Source organism: Erithacus rubecula (genome assembly GCF_903797595.1).
Source record: "Erithacus rubecula genome assembly, chromosome: 14".
NCBI classification, from domain to species: domain Eukaryota; kingdom Metazoa; phylum Chordata; class Aves; order Passeriformes; family Muscicapidae; genus Erithacus; species Erithacus rubecula.
The window spans coordinates 13,097,612-13,121,814 of record NC_136666.1 but is presented as its reverse complement, the minus strand read 5'-3'; the positions used below and the strand labels follow the sequence as shown (position 1 = coordinate 13,121,814).

The window sequence follows — 24,203 nt, the reverse complement described above, 5'->3', positions numbered from 1 at the left end:
CAGTTTTAAATTACAAAATTCAGAACTATTTTCCTCCACCAAATAGTACTGCAATCCTTTCTGCTGAAAACTGTCAAGTGGAATTTTCTTCTGAGGTTAGAATTGAATTTAATGGGATAGTAGCTGGTCTGTAACATTGGATTGTATTGGAGAATACAGAAAGTGATCAATCTATAAAATGAAAATTGTTTGTTAATGTTTAAAAATTACTAATAAAGCTTGCAGAATTCTAGGATAAATATTTTCACTGGGAGAATCTCAAGATCAGGTCACTGTCTGAAAAATCTATTTGCAGCTATGTTAAAGAGTTCTTGTGATTTTTGATTCCTTTTTTGGTGTGCCATTTACTGTCTTCCAGTTCCCTGTCACTCAGCCAGATGCAAGGTTTATCATTCTGAAAGCTTTTAATTCGACAGTGAAATAATTAAGCATTGGATACAAATTGCATTTGTTGTGCCATCTTACTATGACTAGAAAATGAGCTTAAATTTACTTAGAACTCTATAGTCAGTTTAATTATTTTGTTTAATTTTTTACATGACTTTAGATACTTCTCTCACTGATAGCTGAGTCCTTTATTTGTATCATTAAGCCAACTTTTTGGTTATATTCATCAATATCTGTTACCTTAAGAACCACCACACCTACCTCTGCTCCCTTTTTTTAAAAGCTTTGATAAAGTGCATTCCTAGGCAAGTAGTCTCATATCAATTTAAAATTATTTTAATTATCCTTTCTTATTGTCATGAAAAATATCTTGGCAATAATATAGCCTCTAAAATCAGTGGGAATTTTGATTTTGCAACACCACAAATTTCATCCTTGTATCTAATACATTAATAATCTGTTCATGCATGCAGACACACTCAAGCATTTTAATACTAACTTGTGGTTCACAGATTGGAAAAACATGATGAAACATGACTTTAAACTCTTCTGCATACAACTTTTATTTTATTTTATTTTCTAACAACATCCACATCTGTGTGCTGTGAGCAGCCCATAATCACAGTGATGTATAAAACACAGTCAAGTTTGTTGTGTGCCAATGCATTGAACATTAATGGAGCAGCCACCTGGTGACTGTGGACTTGGTGTGGTTTAAAAAGCCACCTGAATTAGTGCAGCACCTGGTAGTGAAACACTGCTGAAAGTCAGAGCTCTGTTCTGTACAGTGGAAAGGTTGGAACTGTTCATACCCACATGGCAGTTCTGAAATGCTGCTTCCCCAGCTGCAGCTCTCAAGCACGTGTGAGATTATGGGATGGCAGTGCAAATATTCATGCAAATAAACCACGGAGGAACAGCCATAATGAAGTCAGGGAGAACAGGATAACTCAGATGAGCTGACAGCTCAGATTAATTACAGCTCTGCTGTCCAAATGTGGACAAAACTAAATATTGTAGAAACCAGAGGACCAGAAATGCAATGTTCAAAAACATATCAGAAAGAATGTACTTCAAGCACAATGGAAATAACTCTGTTGCCTTGCTGACAAAAAGTAAAAAATGATACTGCTTTATTTTGTCCATAGACTAATTATGGTAAACATGTTTTTGAAGTTCCAGCCTACAAATTCAACAATATAGAATACATTCAAGAAATCAGAATAGCATGCATTTTTCTTCTATTTGATTTTATAAAATTACTTCAAAATTGGAATGATAATTTATTAATTTCAAGCTCCTGAAAAATTTTACTTTGAGGAGGCATATAATTATAAAGTGGGAAAATCAGAGTAAATTATCACTACAGAATTGGTTTTGTGTGTGAAATAAGCAAAGATATGTATCCTGTGTATAAAATAGTAGTTTATTCTCAAGAAAAAAAGTCTTCAGTGGGTTTTTTTCAGAATTCTTATGCAAATAAGAAATACTTGCCCACTGAAGTACCCTGAAGTGTTTTATGATACAGCATAAGTAAGAAGGTTTTAAATGTAGTTGCATTTGTTGTTTTTTCTTCTCCCAATTGCTGTATCAATTTCCTAGTTTAAAGGGTACAAACATGTAGAAACAGAAGTTGCATTAGATATTCCACAGATTCATACTGCTGTCACTTTGTGACCTAAAAAATAGAAGTCCTAGAAACATAGAATCTTTTAATTTGTAAAAGACCATCCAGTCTTACCATTAAATCCTATTTCTTTGTGTCTTCAGCTGCCCAGTTTTGTCTGTATGTACAAGTGGTACAGGATTGCACTTCACTGTTGCAATTTTTGCTATAATGGAAATGTTATTGAGGAAGTTATGGAGCATGGATTAACCTAGCTGCAATAAATTCTTCAATAAATGCTTTCAAGTTTGATTTTTAAAAAAATTACTGTGGAAAATTCGTATGTAGTTTTGAGAATTAACCTAAGTATGCAGCTCCACTTTGCTGCCATTCCCAGTCTAATTCAATACCTTTGGGTGGGGCACATGATTATTTGTTGGGTTTGTGCAGTTTTTCTGTGCTGCTGGATAGATCTTTCTCTGCTGGACTTATATCTGTGATCAGTTGTCTGAGGCAATAAATTAATTAACCAATTTTAATTATATTTTCAAACAAAAGACATCTTTTTTCTCCTTTTTTTCCTTTTTTCTTGCCTTCTATTATAGTTTAAATGACTGGGAAGGAGCAGGTTAATATAAAGCCTATTGTACATTGGTTGGTTGTCTTTACCAAGGCACTTTATCTGGAAAATCCCTTTTTTTGTGTTACACAAAGTATGAAAACTCAGGCTTAAAGAAAATGGAAAGTCTCTGTCCAGGAATGTTGTCATTTAGCCAGGAAGGTATTTTTTTTTTTTTTTGACCAAGCCTGCAACTCCTCATTAGTCTAGTAGAGATATCAATGTCCAGATTGCACAGATTTCAAGATGGGTCAATTCTGGACAGAAAGATTGAGTAATTGCATTTTTTTCCTGTTTTATAGTTAAAATAAAAAGCTGTATATGCAAAACACCTTGAAAAACATTTCCTAGAAATCTGCTTATTACTTCAGAACTTTTCTCCTTTGTCACTACAAAACTCTGGGTGTTTACCCAGCAAAATTTGCCTCCAGTGAGAGTGTTTATCTTCTTGAGCTCCAGAACCTCTCCACATCAATGGGCATGGAGCAAGATGCTGGAGAGCAGGACACAGCCCAGAGCTCATACAGGAGAAACACCAGGAGTTATTTGGATCATTAGGAAGGGACACTGCCTCCTGCTGTGAGGTGGGAACATGGGCAACTCCAAATCTTACTCTCTGCAATAGTATTGAGCAACTAAAACCAGATCAAAAAAGGATTTGGCACATCTTAGGCAGCTTAGAGGGAATTTGAGATTCACTCGAGCTGAGCTGAGGTGGGAAATTTCTACAGTCAATAAGGTGAGAAGGTGGGGCTGAAAATTACCCCAACCATGAAATGATGGTGGTAATGTTTGGTGTACACTACCTCATTCTCACATGGCCTTTATTAAGATGTTTACAGATTCCCTGCAGCAGGAGATTGGGTTTTAAAAACATAGAACAGTTATCTCAACTGCCATTATTACCTAATACTCTGAAAATTACTATTTGGTAAAATTGGCTACTGGTAAAATCTGTGTGACACTGTAAATCTTTGGTATCTGTTTAACAGGACAGCAAAATATGGTAAAGAAAAATGTTTGAATGACTTCTTGTTCAAACATTTCTTTACAACTTATAGCTGTCTTAAATATTTTAAGTTGTTTCTTAGTCTTGAAATGAACTAACTAGCTGTTTTGAGAGCAGATAATTAGAACTTTTGTTGTAGTCAAATGCTGCTAGGTCCAGCTTCAGGGAGGTGGGGGAAAAGGGACTCGTGTAGTCCTGGAATTAAATACACATCAGGTATGTTCATTTGTTGACACTCAACCCTCTGAACTGGCAGTGTTTGAAAGGGAAGGCATGATTTTGTCTGAACTCTATGGTTTTAGAAAGTAATCAGGAATTGTATAGCATGGCATTGTCTACAACAAAGCTATTCACTACTTTTAGTCTTTCCAATTGTGGTTCTGCTGTACAGGCAGAACAAGTTATCACCTGAAGTCATTTAAGGGCAACAAAACATTTTTATATATCTACCTAAGAATGGTGAATATTACTTAGTGTTTGAGAAAGCCCTGTGACCTTAGTGCTGATCCATCCCATCACCCTGATCCTCGCTGGCGCTTCTCCTGGGTGTAAAAACCATCTCCAGCAGAGGCTGCCTTTCTATGGGGTGCATGGATAAGTCATTGTTTTTCTGGATGTTGTTCAGGCCTCTTCCTTTCATTGTGTGTACTCTGCACCTCCTCAGGAGAGTCACTAGGATTGCCTTCATCATCACCATGGCAATAAACTTCCCCACACAGCTCCGGGGGCCGAACCCAAAGGGTTGGAAATAGCGCGAAGGAACCTGCAGGGAGCAACAGGAGGAACACACTCAGACACAGTTTTCTCCATAAAAGCAGTGAAAATAATGATGGAAACTGGTAGTAGATAGATTCTGAAAAATATGTGGAAATAATCTTTCAGGAGCAATTACTCATTTCACACTGGAAATCCCACCCAAGTCAGACCCAACTTCAGTCACTGACAGAAGGACCAGCCCTTGGAAATTTGGAGGTGGCAGGGATTGTACAGCTGAACAGTTGAATTCTGTTCATGTATTTCTCTGTTTGTCCTGGGAACTACAGGGATTTCACCACAAGCTGTGAAATGGAGTGAAGCTTCTGCTCTTCAAATGCATTAAAATTCATTAAAATGTTCTTCAGATATTGTTAATTACAAAGCTCATAAATATCTGAAATAGAGGCTGATGCCTTGTCTACAGATAATCATCATACCTCTGCCCCATTTGTAATGATAAAGTTAATGTTTTTGAGAGCTAATTTGTCATAAAATTAAAGGTTAAAATTTTTGGTATCTAGTAGGGAGATAACACTTATAAAATTATTGTCTACTGTCCTGTCAGCTGAAATATAAAATGAAGGATTTCCAGGGCTACTGAAGAATGAACAGCCAGTTTCTGCTACTTTTATTGCCACTGAATAGATCAGTTAAAAAGAAAGTCTGGTTATAAATAAATTATTTTTCTTCATCTGTGTAACTTCTTTTTTAAAAAGTCAGATATTAACCATGTTCTGACTTCCTATTTAGAAGAATAGAGTATAAAATGTTGATTTATATCAAGTCATCTGGAAAAAAGTGTACTGGTTTTTCTTATTTTCAGATTGACAGAAGAGTTTTGTAATTTTTTTTTTTTTAAAGTAAACTGAGCTATGCTTTTGGAAAAATTATATACAAATACAAGTGTTTATAGCAGAGCAAATACAGCAGCTGGCAGTACAGCACAATGGCAAGTGCACAGCCTGGAAAAATGGAAACATGTTTAGATTCTAACAATGGCATCTTATCATAAATAATGGTGTAGATTGCTATTCACTTAGAGAACTGGAGGAAAATTGTGCCTGCCAGAATAATTATGTGGCAAACAGAATGTGTCAAGTCAGATAGAAAATGTGTGGTTAAATATTTGGTCAAGGAGAAGTATTTTTAGTACCAAAATGTCCTCATAAATTAAGGAAGATATCCATTTTTGATAGAAATACTTGGAATGTAAATAATGGGTGGCAAAATGGAATCTATTCACAGGGAATTGTAATTTCAATAAATTGCATAATTTACTCTCTTCTTGAATTTTCTACAAAGTGGTTTTTTTGAGCTGGTTTTTTTTAATGCTGCGTGCAGGGTTTGCCCTGGGTAACCCAACAGCAGTTGAGAAATATTAACCAGGTGGATTAATGCTCAATTTTTGTGTGGCATATATGGTACTCCTAGCTTTTTTGATAAGAAATTGGTAAATCCTAAAGTTTTTTTTTCTTCCTTAGCTGTTTCTTCAGATGTTTTTACTGGTGAGTTGGTTTTTGGTGTATTAAATTAAGCTGCTTCTTTCTTTAAAGCTGAAGTTGCTGCTGTCAATATTCTTGTGTGCAGCTGCTAACATAGCAGTGCAGTTTTAATCTCTCCAGGTTATTATTGCTGAACAAAGTCAGTTTCACAAAACCAATTGTTTCATCAGTAACCAGCAGAGCAGAGGTCTGAGTAAATAATCTGAAGGATGATTTGAATAGTAGAGATTAGAAGAAGAAAAAATATTCATATGTTACTTTTGTTTATAGTTCTTTTGGTAGTTACAATGTAACTTCATTTAAAATTCAGTGCAAATGGGAACTTAATTACTCAATATCTGCAGTATTAAGTTAGTTAAAAGTTAAAATTTTCATTATGGTCTGTAAAACATTGTTAATATGAAAAGAAAATAATAACATGGGTACTGGATTCCCAGTCTCTCAGATGTTGCTGCACTGCTTCACCTCTCCAGAGAATCCTCAGGCAGCCTCAGCTCTGTGTCAGCTCCTGGCATGGCTCTAGCCCCCTAAACCCTCTTTATTTTGTCCAGTGCCAGGAGATGCAGTGCCAACCATGAGTGTCTGACAAATTTAATCAGAAATTTTTAAACAAAATTATTATATCTGGAAAAATGGTTTTCTATATTGTAATTTTTTTTTTTATTTAAAAGGCAACTTGACAGGAAAATATCTGCCCATCTCTAATAGTAATAATAATAGTAATCAGCAGCTTGTGCTGCTAACTGGGCACTTAGCAAAGGGAAAAGAGTCTTATGGTCACAAAGTTCTTGAGCAAAGCAAGAGGAAGAGGCAGAACATTAACAACAAATAACATCCAAATCTCTGTAAGAAATAGGATGGAAAACTTACGTTTTTCTCAAAATTTTCAAGAGAAAACTCGTTTGGCTTGGGGAAGAATTCGAGTTTGTGCATCCGCCCGATGTTGAGGATGATGTTGGTGCCCTTTTTGACAGGGTAGCCGTCAATGACATCGTCCTGCAGCGCCTTCCGCATGATCAGGTCCACCACTGGCTGGTATCTCATGCTCTCATAAATAAAATTCTCCACGATTTTTAAGTTTGGCATGTCCTCACTTTGTATGTCTCTGTCACCTTGTGGAATAAAGCAGATGGTGAGGAGATTGGTTGGTTAGGAAGTTAATAGCTTTGTACACGTATCAGAACATTTTGGGAAGATTCTCAGGTTCTGAGGTTGTAGGAAGGGTCCAACAGCTTCTAAGGAGATTTGTGTGGTCTTATTTATTGAGGAAATCTGGTATAATGTCCATTAGCATAAACCCTAGTTTATTAATTAACAATCTCCTCATCTTCTTCTTAACACACTGAGTCTTTGTTCTTGTCAGCAACAAAACTCTGGGGGTCCTTCCTTGGCTTTTGCACAAGACAGCAGCAATGTACAACAAATAAATCTTCCAAGAGCTGACACAAACAAACCTGGGGATAGTCTGGAGCTAATTCTGTAGTGAGTTCTGTGAAGTTGGGTTTGGCCCCATCCAGGCCCTGCTGGGCACTGACAATTCCAGTTGGGATGAGAAGGTTCCAACAGTGGAACCAGAGCTGGAGTGTGCTGCCCATGGGAGCTTTGCTGCTCCCCAGGGAGCTCAGGCTCACTGCTGGGGCAGGTCTGCCACAAAAAATCCCTCTTTGCCTTACAGGGAAAGGCTCAGAAAGAGGTAGGGAAAATGAGTGAGTACTCTCATGAGGACAGTAAAATAAGGTTTATTAAAAGTACCTCAGAAAAAGCAAAAAAAAATGGTGATATATTTTCCAGTGTTTAACAGACCAGAAGTAAATCTTAAATAAGAGTGGGTGAAATTAGTTTCTATATTGGTTCAGTGTCAGGCTTTGAATGAAGACTAGAGAAGGGGAAGAATACAAATTCGGAATATCTTGATTGTGTTTTGAATAGTTAGTAATTAGTACTTAGAGGAGGCCAATTTGAGATCAAAATGGATGACAGCAGAATATAATTTTAATTTTGTCTAGTCTTTCCCTTCTAGAGTCATAATGAAACTTAGGGAAGTTCTGTAATTTATCAAACAGAGAAATACTGGTGATTAGAAGTGTTTGAAACAAGTGCCCCCTTTTGCAATTTCAGGGTAACTGGCAAATAATTTCAAGGAATCTTGAGGTGATTTTACACTGTGGTTGCTGAGGTGAAAATATGCCATATTATTTCTAATAGGTTATCAATGATGATTCCTATTTTATTTGATAAATTTCTCACATGTTTTCATTTGCTCTTTAATATAAACTACATACAACATTTGTTTTACAGATATCATTTCTGTTAGGACAAAATGCTTAAAATTTTCAGATTTAGATAAATGAAATAGATCACTGCTGAAGCAAAATTATATTCCCACATAACTGACTTTGCAGCTCCTGCTTACCCACAACACTCTCAATTTCTCTCATCATCTCCTCTTCCACTGTGGGGTGCTCTGCAATCAGGATTAACATAAAGAAGAGGGTCACAGACAGAGTGTCAGGAGCAGCAATCATCATCTCCAGCACACACTGGTTCACATTCTCAGCAGTCAGATCCCCTCTGTTCTGAAAAGAAAAAAAAAAAAAAAAAGAAAAAAAAAAGAAAAAAAAAAAAAAAAGAAGGAAATTTTTGAGAAAATATTGATTGCTGAGCTGTGATGCCAACAAAGGCCCTATAGACTGCACAATTTACTGACAGTCTATCTCATGCTAAATAGCATTTTTGTTTTGTCTTTCAGAGAAAGGCAGGAAGCTCATGCCATGATGGGTGTGTGTTGTCTTACAGAAAAACAGAAATGTGTGTTCTCAGCTCAGGTTCTTAGTTCATTGCATTTCCTCCCAGAGTTTGTGAGCTGTCAGAGTTTGTACAAGATAGGAGTTATATAGCACTTGAAACCTTTGCAAACAAAAGGCAATACATTAAATTATTCACAGGGGTTAGGGAAAGACTGAAGACACTCAGGGATAGATGCAAGAGTTTTAGGGATGTTGTTTAATCCATGAAATAATTATGACAAGCACCTGACCCTGAAATACAAATATTCCTGTTTGAGTCACTGGCAGGGACTCCACAGCACCAACTACTCAGCATCCCTTTATGATGATATGAATTTTAGAGAGGCTTATGAAGTTTAAATTGCAAAGCTTGTGTGCAGGAAAATGCCATAAAAAACCAAAATCAGCCATATTTTGAGTAAATTCCCAATACCTGTGCAAAAATCAACTGGGATGCAAAATCCATGTGTTCATCCAACTTTTCGACTGTGGAAAGTTTTTGTCGTTTCTGTTCTATTAAGATTTCCATTGCTCCTTTAAGATCCTTCCTGGAAACAGATGAAATCCAACTTTTTGATAAATATCTGCACAGGGTATGACTAAGAATACAGAGATATACCAAGAAAAGCATCTAAGGGTGACAGAAATTAAATATTTTAAAAAGTTATATGGTTCTCTGCAAAAGTGGTAATACACTGGCAAGGCATTAACATTTTTTTTATTACTCTTCAATAATTGCTTGTCAGTCTGGAATGAAATCTTAATCTCTTTTTATAGAGGAAAGGAGAAAAAGGTGGTTTTGACACTTCAATACACTATTAAAGAATAATGTTTTTAAAGTTTTATTACCATTTCCAAATAATTTGAATATTTCCTTGTATTTTATGCTCTATTTTATCAGTAAGTAAAATGAATTTAGAGAATAAAAGGGATGATTTTTAGAAATATATAAACAAGTTTTAGAAAATATTTATTGGAGGAAGAGTTAATTTAAAATTTTCACATTTAAATAGTAATACTGTATCAACAGTTTGTATTTCAGGGGTGGAAAAAGCATCATTCAAAATTTCTTATAAATTTTGGGGGAATTTTCAATTAGTTATAGATTTGAAGGCAATTCTTTGGAAAAAGTCTTTTGAAAAGCTTTTGAAATCTTTAGGCCTTTCAAATGTGGGTTTGTTACTGTTGAGGTTGATAATTTGTGTTCGAAGGGTAAATGTGTTTAAAACTTCAATCCCTATAATGATCTCAGTATTTATAAGTATTTTATGTATTCAAAATAGCAAGTTATCCTTTTTGCAAAGTTTTCCAGAAGAATATTAGAAGTCTTCATATCCTGTAGTGATTCTTTGCATTTCTTTAAATCCAGAAATCTTTGTATTTTTTCTGTTTGCAATAAAAATGATATGAATAAGTTATTTTTTATGGGACAGCTTTTGAAATTTCAATATTTGCTTACAGGGGCTTTCTGGTAATAACTGGGCCATAATATTTTATTATCAGCATCACAGGGTAAAGCAGTAATCAGTGCCATAGCAAAACTAATAAACAAATATTAGAGAAGGTGAATCTTGTGTCTAGTCCTCAAGAGCTGTCAATTAGTCTGGGTGAACCTGATCTTCTCCTTAAAGCCTTTGTTATGTAGCACTATCAAAGCAATTTATTACATATCCTTCCTCAGGAGCAATTTCTCTCACTAGGTGGAGAACAAATCCAGAATGAAAAAAAATTAACTGCCAGTTCTTTTTAAAGCCAGCTCTCTTTTGGGAGAAGACAGAAAACAAGGTCACAAAACTGGAAGAGGCATTTTGAGTTTTTGCAAAGAGGAAAATGGAAAAATGTATTTGTTCCTTGTTTAGGGAAAACAACCTTGAAATGGATTATCACACTGAGCACCAATTTTAGATCATGAATGAGCAGTTAACTCAAAGAAGCATGTTGGCAGAACCAATAAACAGGTACAGCTCAAGGGTTAACTCCTGGGGGCTGTGCCCTGAATACAGGTGGGTTTCCTTGTTTGGATGAGCTGTAGCCTACTCTGATTGTCCTCAAATGGATAGGAAAGATAACTTCATCTTTAGAGTGGCTTTTCCTTGTCTGCACCAAACCAGTGATCTCAGTTTAGTTTCACATTTGAGTGTGCATGAACTGATATTTTGGTGAATAAATTGGAACTTGATAGACAAAGCTTTAAACTGGTCCAGGAATCCAGCCACTTGTACCACCAGTGACAAATCTGGCTCTGTCTTGGCTCTGCAGGCAGGGGACCTCAGCAGCCACCTTTGCAAGTGTCCCAGTTTAGTTTCTAAAAGGCAGAGGAAAGCATCAAGGGAAATGCTCCTTCATAAAAAGAAAGAATGAATCTTATGCAAATGCTCTGTAAAACAGTTGATACTCACACTGCGTCTTTGTATTTCTTGCATAGCCAAGAAATCTTAAAAAATATGTCAGGCTTCAATAAAAGTGCTTGCCAGGCATCAAAGTAGTTTTGGATCTTAAGCACAATGGCATTTTCTGAAAAGAAATGTTAAAATAAAAAAGTCAGTAGTCAAGTAAGATAAATCCTTCAGAAAAAATAATGATAAGGTTTTGTTCCATACTCCACTAAGTTCATGGGAATTTGATAAGCAATTGGTAGGTAACACTTGTAGCACAGTGTAAAAAAGGTCTAGATCTTTGTAGAAACTCTTGGTAACTTGCTACAAAAACACAGAGGTGTGTCAGCCAGACCAAAGAGTGTCCCACAGGAGAGCAGAAACAACTACTGCAGAACACTGAAATGGGCAATTTAGACCTCCTGATAATACTTTTTCTGTCATAGGCTGAAGAAATCTTAGAAAACAAATTTTTAGGTGAACTTTTCAGAACAATCATTTAGTTTGGTGGAAAGATTTCAGATTCTTGCTTGAATGTAATATAATATTGGAATTGTACCAAGTTGGTGCATAAAAATATCTTTAAATTGTACAATTCATTAAGGTGGGTGACAAGCTAATGTACGCTTTTGCTCATATAAACCACTCTTTTATAACTAACACGATAATAAATCAATTTCAATTAGTTATATGGTGATACAAGTTCTTGCTCTGGGTTTTTGAGACAAATCTGCTGAGTGGTAGCAATGGATTTTCCTTGGATACACATTTGAGGCTCATCTGAAGGCATAAAAGTGAAAGTGTCAGTACCATCCAGAGGGACCCCGAGGAAGAGCTTGTTGGATGTGTCCAGCATGATCCTCCTCATGAGGTTCAGCACGTTGATGTTGCCCAGCTCTGTTGTCACCTCGTGCAGCTTGTCCAGGTGCTCTGTGGTTGACTCCACGCAGATGTTGATCATCCGCACCAGCCCGGGGCCAGACAGAGCTGAAACACAGCAAAAGCTCGGTCAGTTTTTGCACCTTCTTTATCACATCAGCTGCTGATCATAGTGGTGATAAAAGGGCAGACATTATTGTGTCAGTGGCTGGTGTAAAACCCTTCTGGAGCTTAACTGGTTTATTGTTCTTTGAAAGGAAACCACGGGGATTTCAGACACATCACAGTGATGCAGGGTGTCAGTGCACACTGAGTTACCTTTGGTGAAAAAAGGTCGAATTTCTTTCCAGTGTGCTGGGTTGTTGTTAAATATGATCCCATTCTCGTACATGCCAATGCACTGTAACCCAAGCTTACTCCCAAACCGAGACACGTAATGCCAGTGCTTCATTACATGGAACACACTTGAAGATCTGGGGAAGGAAGGGGGAAAAAAATCCAAATAATAAAACCCAACTGTTTCATAGACTGAATACTGCATTTGTATTCTGACATTTTACAGTTGCTCCCAAGTGCTGACTCGCATTCTTAATGTAGCAGGAAGTACAGTGCTTAGCACGAAATGTTGTTCCTTTTACATAATTAAAAATCTTGATGATCAATGCCTTCAGAATTTTCATTAAAGTAATCATTTATTCTGTTCAGATTTAAACTATTTTTCAATTAAAATGCAAATGGTTAATGAAGGCTTTTAAACTAAATACTGTGTATACATAGGAATGTGTACACAGAAATATGATACACTTAGGCAGTGCCCAATGTCAGATATTTCAGAGGATGAGATAAAATATTTGATGTGCACTAAATCACAGCTTTGCTTTATCTAGCCAATGCTATGTATTTTTTGCAGCTCTTTGGTCATTCCTAATCACATACTGAAAGCATAAAAATACATGTAGCACTTAAATATGCATCATCATAATACAATGGGATGTTTGGGATAAATAATAAATATTCTTGAAGAGACACATAAGGGAAATCCATGATATGCATAATTATATTTACAGTCAGCAAGATTAATTTGTTGGTGCTGGCTGACAGCATTCTTGCTTTAAGATATAATTTCCTTTAGAGGGAGCCAGCATTTCAGAAATGTGGATGTGATGAAACACTGATCAAAGAGAATCCAACCAAAAGAAAGAAAATCAGAACAAAGATTTGAAAAGAAACAATATGTTTCCTTCTTTATTGTGTAGGACAGTCTATGGGCCAAACCCCAGACTGCTAACGTGGGTTTAATTTATTTTCTCAGTCAGATGAGGTAAATGTGACTTTTGCTATTGATTGCAAATGTTCTTGTTTTCATAGTTTTGCATGACCTCGAGGTAAAGTTAACACTGAAGTTTTTTTCCCATGTCAGGATACACCATCTGTATTTCCCTGAACATGAAAAGATGGTACTAAAAGTTCAGATGACATTGGTGAAAAAAGATTACTTTGATTTTCTTTTACAGATGCCAGGTTATGTTTAGTTTTGCAGTGAATTTAGGATTCACTGAAAATTTTATTCTACTTTCTTGCCTTAAAATAAGTTTAATACTTGTTTTTTGTGTACAGTCAGTTATTTAAAGCAAAGTTACCTGAAGAAAAACAATGTAAATCTGTAAATCTGGCATTGTTTAGCAGCACTCCTGTTGTTTCTGATGAACTGGTAGCGCATAGAGCCAAAAACCACAATAGAGTTTGTAGTATTTTCCAACATTCAGAGCATTATCAGAACATTTTACTGCTGTAGTTGATATTTGCAACACCTTTATAGGATAGGAATGTGAACAGTTTCCTTGTCATAATGGTCTCTTTCTAGAGAGGATAAAATAGAGGTGGAGGTAACTTGCACCACATGGCAAACTCTGTGATTATTCTCTATGCTGCACTCTCTTCCAAAAGCTTTTACTTAATGAAAGTATGATTTGATTGACACTGTTACTAAAAAGGTTCTGATTCTTTATCAATTACATGTGGTAAACATTTTGCTACTCTTTTTTTTCCTTTTCTTTTTTGTGGCATGACTTATAATAATCCAATGTAGGAAGTAAGCAATCATCCACTGGAGCTAATAAAATGATAGATTGAAGTTTAGCATTATGTTTAATATTGTGCATAGATGAAGCCTATGAATAATCCCTTTAATTGGAGTGGAATTACTCCTAATAATATAATGCTGTATTTGCTTACTTGAATCACTGAATTGGAGCCATGACCTTTAAGCAGTTACTTCCACTTTAAGGAGAAACTTAAAAACACAGAAAATGAAAATTTGACTTAATCCCACATTGCTGTCAGCCTAGAGCCCTAAACTGAATCTTATCTTAATAATAAATGGAATGGTAAAATAGATGGTAAATTATTTTTAGGATTGAGCCACAGTACTTTCCTTTCCACAAAAAAAAAAAAAAAAAAAATTCAATAGTAGAGTCTAAACAAACACAGGATTAGAAAAATGTCTGTGAATAGCAGAAAGTAAAAGGTTTTTGTTAGGACAATTTTTGAAAATAATAAATTCTACTTTAGTATAAAGTAGCAAAGAGGGTGTAAAGATACAAAGCCTTTCAAGTTGTTAAGTATAGAAAATAAGGATTTACTTGCTAATTATAAATGTTTCTTCACCGCTGATCCAAACTCTCACAAATTCTCCATATGTCTTATTGTAGTAGTTGCAGGCATTCCCCACTCCCATCCAGAGAAATCTCCCGTGTGAGAGGAGGGGACCGATTCCCATGCAGTATCCTGGCCCTAAGGAACAGGGGAAGAGAGGTTTGGTCTCAGCAGTGCTCACAGACAGAAAACACCTCTGAGCAGCTCCCTTCTGAAAGGAGGTTTTTAACATGACAGCCACAGTCTGTGCTGGGCAGCTCACACCAGCAGCCCTGGTCTGAAACTGTCTCAGGAGCTGCAGCTGTGCTGGTGAGGTCTCAGTGTCTGAGGAAGCCTGTAGTGCTTTCAGTGGTACCACAACAAACATTCATTGCTGATTTGTACAACTTCCAGCTGCTGCTTGCTGCTGGAGGGACAATGGCTCCATCCTAGAATGAAGAAATGATCTTTTGGGCAATGGCTCCATCCTAGAGAGAAGAAATGCTCTTTTGGGCAAGGGTCTTTGCCCAGAATTTCATTCAGGAGTCACCGTGCTGGTTTAGGGTTATTCTGGTCCCACACCTGTGAGAGATGGTGCACTGCTCTCCTTCATGCAGCAGGGCATTGCATCTGGTGAAAAATAAGCTGAGCCATTGTCTTGTCTAAACAAACCCCTGAAAGATTACAGAAGGGAAAGGAAATTCGATGTTTTTCTGTTCTGGAGGGTTTTCAGTGCTGAAGATAGAGAAAGATTGATACCCTACTAAAACCTGAATGGCTTCTTAGATAACTGTTTAGAGTAAGGTAATTTAGAGAGACTGAAACTTTAAAACATATAAAAAGTAATTTATAATGCACATAAAAATGACAACATACTGACTTTGTAAAATAGTACTATATCTTTTTAGCATGCACAAAACAAAGCTGAAAACTAAATGTCATATGGTCAAACCACAACTATTCTGGAAGTTCTGAAGTTAAAATAAGCTTGATTACCTTTTTCAGGAATTTTTAAAAAACATGCATTATTTTAACTGATGCATAATAAATTTTGTTGTCATACCATAATTATTCTGCATTAATTTGTCACTTAAGTTTGAGTAACAAACAAAAATTACCTTGAAAACTTTTATGTGGCACAACAGCTAAAGTTAATTTACCTGGTATTGATGAAGTCTCTTCATGAGTCCATATTAGAAAGAGAAAGCACATGAGGATGAGAATGGGCACTGTGGCCACGGGCATCGTGTCTGGCACCAGGCTGGTGATGTTGTAGTGCATGGGATTCAGAGTTTCCAGGAGCATCTCTTCCAAGAGGCTCTGCTCTGCTTCAGAAAGAGAGAGAGAAGGGGGGACAGGGGCAGAGGCTGTCAAAGCTCAGGTGTGCTCAGCTTTGGTACCTCTCAGCCCCTTTGTGGTTCCTACAAATGAGCAAACCAGCTCTGGACGTGGCTTTATAGCGAGTGTCTGCCTGGTGCTTGCTGGGACAAGTTTCATCACAAGTCAAGAGAGACATGAAGCAGACACAACTTTTGCTTGGGAATAACAAAGGTTTTCTGGCCTTGATGTTGAGGCATAGTTTTGGATATTTTGGCTGACAGACCTTTTATCTCTGATACCGGCTTGGCAGGCCGACTCTGAGGTTTACTCCTTGCAAACCTCTAACCAAAACACAAGAAATTAAACTTTCAGCACGTGTGGAAGCATTGAAGGAGTTCACTTGCCAGCTTTTGTCTGTCTTAGTTAGCTGTTCCCTTCCTGCATGCCTGTAGTGCCAGAGGTCCTACATTTCCAGAATAACTAGGGTAGGTTTCAATGATTCAGATAAAGCACCCCAGTACCACAGTTTTTTGTTTGAAACATGTATTGTAGCTTTTTTAATTGCTGACCTTTGAGTGTAACATAATGTAATATAATGTACTGTGCTTCTTGATGATTTTTCTGTTAAATACTTTGAAAAAGATAACATTTGCCATAACAAACAGGATCACAGATTGTCTGTTGCCATATTTTTACTCAGGCTATAACAAGCCCTCAGCACAGGAAAGAAAAATCCAAGGATAGCCAACAGGTCTCTTATGCATAGAGGGAATAGAAGGATTAATTCAAAGGTTTTTTGCATGCTTTTGAATTTAATCATAAAATATAAGAAGTTATTGTACCTGAGAATGAATATGTGTGAGTAGGAATGTGAGTGAGAACTCATTTAACCATGGAAAGATACTGCTTGAACCTGCACAATATTTTATTAATCAAACATCTTAATTCTACTCTGGCAATAACTAAGAAGAGATTTGTTTTGCTTCTTCCTGCAACAGTATTTCAAATTTGAAGGATATATTTACTTAGCAGGAAGCTTTCAGATACAGTTTACTTTCAGCAAGTGCTTTCTTTTTTGTCTTGTGCTTTGGTCTCACATGGCAGAAAAAATGAGAGTTTGCTTTGTAGTGGCCATCAGTGCTATAATTATATTAAACTAACCAAGAATGGGTTAGATGCTTTCTAGATAGTGAGAGCTCTGGTGTTTATGGTCAAAGGAGGAAATGTGTGGGGTGCAGCAAGGGAATATGGGGAAAGGGAGTAAGCAGTGGTTTAAAACCTTGCAGGTGCATGCAATGCTCTCTTTTGGATGTTTTGTGTGCCAGGCTTCTGGGGGTTTTATGATCCAAAATCTGCCAGGTGCCCTTTCAGAAACAGCCCTGCAATTGCGATAGAGAGCAGCCCAGCCCTTCTGAGGGTGCCAGGCACAGCTCACACCCTGGGTACTTCCAGCTGTTGTGCTGTCCTGCATGCTGAGGAAAAAAGTTTGTGATCACCAGCATTTTTATCATGCAGTGGTGTTTATTAGTTTTGATTTCCTTGAGTGCTGTTTCTCACCACAACAAAGGCATGCCTTGTATATGTAAATATTTTATCACCTTCTGTCCCTTTCACTAGTAAGAGTTTACAGCATTATAGAGGAGAAATAGCAACACTTGGAGCATATAGTCCCATTTTTATGTTGATTTCTCTCTGAGTCTGCATAAACTTCATGTTTGTAATTCATTGCCACAGGCAATGATAGGCATTTATTTGTTGATTTTTTTTCATCTCCAAGACATTCTGGTGTGTGCACATTAATTTCACTGACTCATATTCACTGTGAAGACAAGCATGGAGCTGGTTATACATTTGGGTGTTGTGAAAGGAACCAACTTCATACCTCCCAATGTGTATCTATGAATATTGTATCTGCAGGGTGAGCCCTGGGAGAGTTTGAAGCTCCTGATATGTTTGCACAGTGTACTTTGCAAGTATGAGTCTCCCCCTTTTATTTTCTAAAAAATCAGCCCTGAGATTTGATCTTTTTCAGCTCTTAAATACTCACAGCTAAAGCTTATCATTGTTTTGACAGTGGAATGCAGGGAGGTTGCTCTTTTTTCAAAATATACAGATAACAATGGACTGGGGTTTAGCTTCTTGATTGCCCCAGCTTCATAATTTTATAGTTTTTAGTAAAATTTTTTTTTTCTATTTCTGTGTCTGACACATCAGTGTGCACCTTGCTGTTAAATTTATAATTTTAATATCCTGGATTGTGCTGTTGTGTAGGTAAAAGTATTAAAGGCAAAATATTAAGTTTGAATCCTTTTTACACTCTTGACCTGATCTAAAACAGTCTTTAGACAAAGACATTAAACTGTTGACATTTCCTGTGTTGAGGAGTTTGCTTCATTTCAGTGAGTGTGATTGAAGCAGACTTTCAGGGTTTGCATTTTTAACTTCTTTTATTTTTTTTCAATGCAAAAGCCAGCTGGGCCATGAAAATTCTCAATAATACTTCTGCTTATCCTACTTTTTATTCATTGCATCTTTTAAGAACTGCTCACGAGTTAAGTCTTAACTCAAAAAACCTCACCCAAACCCATTTGGGTAGTGACTGAGCAGACTGAGAAAGTTAGAAATGGAACTGAGTTAGAGTGCCCACTGTGCATGAAAGAAGGTTTCTCTAGTCTTGCTCTTTTTGTCTTTTCTGCTGTAATTTTCCTTTCCTTGCAGCAGGCAGAGGTTTCTCAGATCAAGGGGTTTATTGGTTCTGATTGTTACTTATGTAGTGGAGGAAGGATGGAACAAAAAAAGCTTTTAAAATCCCACTATCTAGTGGGGGAAAGAGACTTATTATAGGAAAGTGCTTTTGTGGGAGAATAGATGGGTGTGCACAGGTTATCTGACTGACAGAAATTACAGATCTCAACACCTGGGAAAGCAGTTGCTAGCAGAGATTTAGAATTCTGATTTTTGAGTCTTGGGTACAAAGCACAAGGAGAATATTCTAAGTTCTGTTAAATGTTTTCTTGCTAAAGGAAATGTGAGGAATGATGTCAAGGTCCACAGTAAAGACAAAAGCTCATAGATCTAAAGCAGAGCTGTATTGACACCTCTTATTCTGGTTAGAGCTTAGAGACTCTGTCAGTAAAAGAGCAAATTCATAAAATCATATTATAGAATTGGAGCTAAAAATCTCTTTTAATTTTAGAAGGAGTTAATAAAAATGCCTGATAACTCTTGAAGAGCCACTCTTGTGTCCTGGAGTTGTTTCCTTTGGATTGGTTCATCTGTCAGGAGAGAAAAAATTCTGCTACTTATTATAAATTCTCAACTATTAGTGAGCCATATTAGCAGCATTTAGAGCAACTTATCTAGGTTTAAACAGTTTGGAAAAATAAACAGATTTATTTCACCCCAAACCCATTTTGTTTTACAGATTTGCTCCCATTGTACCACAATGTTTGCCAATGTTGATAGAGACTGAAGGAACACAATACCTCTGAAAGCTAAAAGAGTAGGATTAAATTGATTTGAAATGGGTATTTTTCACCAGGTGTGCAGCATATGTCACATCCCTGATAGAGGAATTCTCTTGTTTCCTTGAAGGGCTGTGAGGTTTAAAGCTGAGAACACGTCAGGAGGCTTTTTTAACTTGAGAGTGCTTCCCATTCCTTGTAAGGTGAGAGGTAAATTGCTCTGTAAGCATCTGGCTGCACATTTTTCTAGTGTCACCCTGGATTCTGTGGTCTCTTCTAGTTCTTTGAATCTCTCAGGATGCAATGAGGATGTCACTGCAAGTTTTCCATCAGAGTTTATTGGTTATCTCATATTGCATTCCTCTTGTGACATTTTTTTTCTTTGATCCACAGTGCTTTTTTTCTTAATTACTTTTCATTTGTTTTATTACTTAATTATTTTTATCTCTTAATAATTTTTCACTGTGCTTTAGTCACCTGATCCTTTGCATCTGTCACACATCTCTCATTACAGATGGGTTTGCAGTCCCAATGTGCAGAGCAGACATTTTAAAGCTTGGTATTTTCATTACTTTGCTTCTGAAGCACTCTGCCTTGCTTAGGGTCTATTTTCTACTTTTAACTCAATCCTCTGCATCTCAAAAGGAAGATAAATATAGTAAAATGTGAAAATGAGGGAATAAACCCCTTTTTCAGTAATTTCTAATGTTTGAGTCAGTGGGGTGGAATTTGTGTAGCTGTAGAGGTCTCTCACATCTAATTACTATGGAAATGTATTCTAGCAGTGTTGAATGATTATTATAGCCTTGTAGAATAGTCCTGTACCACTTGATTACTATGAAATTTAATCTAAATAGCACTTACAACTTCATCTGTTGTTTAGGTTAGTGGAGGAGGAGGAAGAGAGGAGGAAGAGATGACAGCTTTCAGCAGAAGCTCGGAAGTGGGAATTTAGTAATGCTCATCCTGGCAATCTCAAGGGGCTCTTGACAAGTAAATGAGGAGGTAGAAGCCTAGTGTTGTGTCAGAGGGCAAGGGAAAGAGAAATACAGAACACAGCCATGATTTGTGGTGTTGAAACAACGTCTGTACCGTGAGATCAGCAAGATTGTTTTGATACCTATGCTATTATTTGGAATTTTGTTTTTTAAATTGTGGTGAGTGTTCTTATGACAGAGTTACCTTGTTTCACAGCTGGATAGGATCTATCCCAAGAGCCTGCTTCTCTGAAATTTTAAGTTCTATCAGCTGCCTTTGATTTGACTTGTAAAATGCTGCTGCATTGTTACAGGGCTGCTGGTGGCCACAATTCTATCTGCTCCAGAGTCCACAAAACTCAACTTCTCGTCACCCTTTCTACTCAAGGTGTGCAGTGAGTTCCAAGGTGCAGAGAAGTTGGGAATTGAAAACTTACAATTACCATTGTAAATGTTGAAATTCCTGCTGTTTGAGACAGTTTGGTCAATCAGTTTTCTCAGGACCACCCAGTGCTGACATGTGACTGGAAATGAACTGGTCACTAAACCATTTGCCAAGGAAACAAATGCATTACAAATATCTTCTATAAATGTAGGACTGCACTTGAATATTACTGTTTGTTTGGATTACTGTAGTAAGAACACTGCCTTTTTTTTTTTTTTTTTTGTGCCTTTATATGGTGGCTGAGGTGTGATTTAGAAAAATAACTTGCTAGTTTTAGCATTTTCACAGAAGGTTTTGTTGTTGCTGACAAATGTCCATGAAAATATCATCCACATGAGGTGGTACAAGGGCTGCATGTGAAACAAACCATCTCCTGAAGCACAGCAGGTGTGCAGGTGTTTGTAACCCATCAAAAAGAGCTCTGGGGTTCTGCAAACTTCTGCAGTAGTGACAGGACTGGAATTTACCTCCTGTCAACCTCAAAGTTTCATTACAACACCACTCTAAGCTCTAATTAACTCAAAAGTAACCAGAACATGAATTGTGGATGGCAACTGAAATCACCTAAAGTGCTTTTTGTCAGACTCCTTGCTATGGCTGTGGCAAAGCACACCTGTGTGAGGAGGGTTTTCTGTAGGGAGCTGCTGTTGGCTTCTGTTACTACATGGTAGGTGTTTTGTTTCTAATTTCTTAAATAAAAAACAGCTCTCTTTACCATAGTTGTGTTTCTGCTCTACTTTTACTGCAAGCAAATACCTTGATCAATTTAAGCAAAAAGTTAGCTGACACAGAAGGAACAACTCTCTAAGAAATATGAGTTGAATTTTTGAGTTTTTTTTCCTCTGGCTATAAATATAATGTGTTATATCAAAGTATGTAAATTAACCATGAAGAAAAGTTTATCTGTGTATTTAAAAAAAGAAGACTAAGAAAGAATGCATGACAATTCTCAAACCATTCTTTTTGCAAATGACTTTATTAATCAGATATCATTATTAAATGAGATATAGCAGCTAGAAGAAAGACAGCACTTTTCCACAGCAAGCACCAACTGAGATATATCAAGTTTTGCTAGAATAAAAAAATCCCAGGGTCAGTTCCAGGCTTGTTCTGCCTGTTTTTTATCCTCACTTTTTAAATCTCACTTGCAATCCATTTTTCCATGCTGTGACAATGATGCTTGGAAATGTCAGTTTGTCCAAAATTTACAACTTCCCACTTAATTCTACATTGCTGTGCAGCAGCAGCTGGCAGGGTCTGTCCCATGCTGTGTATTCTACCATAACTTTGTTGTGGTACACATGAAAAAATCCACTTTAGTCAAAAGAATTAAATCAGACACCACAGAAACTCTGAACAAGTTAAACCCCAGATTAACTTTTTTAATCTGAGGGGCCCATATCTATAAAAACTGGAATGATTTAATATTTTTTTGATGTAGTGTAAACAGCTTGAAATGTTGCATGAAGTGAATGCACTTTCTTAGGATAACTATTCTGCAAGAACACTGTGCTGTTTTTTAAAAGAGAAACTTTGTAGAATACTTGCAAAATATATAGCATATTACTGTTGTTTTACTACCAAGAATTTGGCCAAAGACCTGCATATTTTCTACTAAAAAAAAAAAAAAATCTCTGTTTAGATAGTGACAGCATATAATTTCCACAAAGATAATTACAGCAGCAGACCAAAGCAGCTCCAGAAGGCATACTTCCCACTCAAAATAAAAATAAATCTCATTTATGTAATGTCCTACCCATGCTGTTTGAAGAAAGATGCTAGAATATGAATTGAAAATGTACCTGTGTCTTCTTGTTACTTCTGGATTTCTGCCGGTGGAGAGTGCTGTCCTGGCTGCTGCTGTGCTCCTCTTAAAGGTCTGGATAGGATTTCTGGTGATCACTCTCTGAAGCATCTTTTATGCAGGTGCTTCTTGTTGCTAAGAGATCAGTTGCTTGGAGATGGAAGTTTGTTTATTGTTATAGATCACGGGCTGTTGCTTTGAAAAGGAAATTTTGTAATTTTACCTCCACAGCTCGCTGTATCTGCTGCCAAACAGTCAATGACAGAGACACACATACCTAGTGCTGATTAGAATTGTGACTGGAGAGTAAAACAGAGAATTAAACAAAGTTCATAGTTTGTGTTTAGTGGCTCTGAACAAGGAAAGAGATTTGTCATTTAACTGGAGATACAACTAGTGGAAATTATAATAACTCTTTGCTGAGTGTATCTAAATGTATTTTCAATTTCCAACAGCGAGGAAATCCGAAAGTTTTATTTTGATATAAGAATGTGTGAAGTTGTCAATAGCATTGTCTAGGACACAATCCTTCACTGGCATTGGACAGGACTGACTGCTGTCCTATATATTTTGTATGTGCTGTTTGCTTTTTGTTCCCAGTTGTTTAAATAATTCCTCAGAATGATTATACAAACTAAAGCTGCAAGCTCTGCTTTGTGGTTCTTCTCCTTTTTTGCTGTAGTTTAGGGCAACTCAAACAAACTTAATTTCCAATAGTTTTGAAGACCTGCATTATGTGATTACAGGAAACATTAATGTCCAAAGGTCTATAAGAAGAGATGTTGATGATATTAATAGAGGAGACAAACACAGAAGCATGAATAAGGTACTTGTGCCTGTTACTGGTTTGAAGCAAGAGAAGTCCAAATTGTCTCAATGTTAGCAATGGGAAATGTTGGCAGGCTCAGCTGCATCTTCTGTAAGTTCACCCCAAAGGGTCCAAACAGACTGTTTTGGGAAATAGTTTTTTTTTGTTTGTTTGTTTGTTTGTTTTTTTTGCTTAGTACTTTCTACTTTAGAAAATTCAGTGACTCAATTCTGTTTCCAGCAAGGCTGAGTTATACCCTGTGGCAGTAGGACACTGGCATCCTTGTCTTCCACTGTCAGGCCACAAATGCTAAAGATTCTTATAAAATGTTTTCATTCTTCTTTTTTTTTTTTTTTTAATTCACTCAAAGCTTTAGTATTACCATTTCTTTAATAAGAAAACTCATCTAATGAGGAAAGTGGTCTCACATTTAAAGAACTGTGATCTCACTTGGAACAGAAGGTATTTAAGGGTTATGTACAAAAATTCCAGTGATGGAATATTTTTAACTCAGGGAAGGATGAAAGAGACCTAGAATTTCTTTGAATGTAAAATCTCTTTTGAGAAGCCTTTCTTTAAATAAATAAATAAATAACTAAATAATGCAGACAGTTTGGGGAGAATAAGGACTGAATTCATGCACAGATTCTTGTGACATTACTGCAACCCCATGGAGGAGACTCAGACTAGACAACCAGAAACAAACCTAATTTGAAGTGGACAGCTGAACTCTTGTTTTTTTTCCATGTGTTCACATGCTTCCATATCTATTTATTATGCAGAAACTTGTTTACAGTCCAAGCATAAGTGGGCAGAACTTCAGTTCCATTGT

General features: G+C 36.7%; 1 protein-coding gene across 1 annotated transcript; it reads right to left on the bottom strand.

The window, feature by feature from the left end:
• Positions 1-932: 932 nt before the first annotated feature.
• CYP19A1 (cytochrome P450 family 19 subfamily A member 1) lies at positions 933-22,653 on the bottom strand. Its single transcript, XM_079318015.1, has 10 exons — positions 22,562-22,653; positions 15,714-15,881; positions 14,562-14,712; positions 12,238-12,392; positions 11,851-12,027; positions 11,065-11,179; positions 9,099-9,213; positions 8,293-8,455; positions 6,750-6,991; positions 933-4,384 (listed from the first exon to the last, which is right to left on the bottom strand). The coding sequence occupies exons 2-10, from the start codon at positions 15,856-15,858 to the stop codon at positions 4,118-4,120; spliced, it is 1,530 nt and encodes a 509-aa protein (XP_079174141.1). The 5' UTR covers positions 15,859-15,881; positions 22,562-22,653; the 3' UTR covers positions 933-4,117.
• Between the last annotated feature and the right edge of the window lie 1,550 nt (positions 22,654-24,203).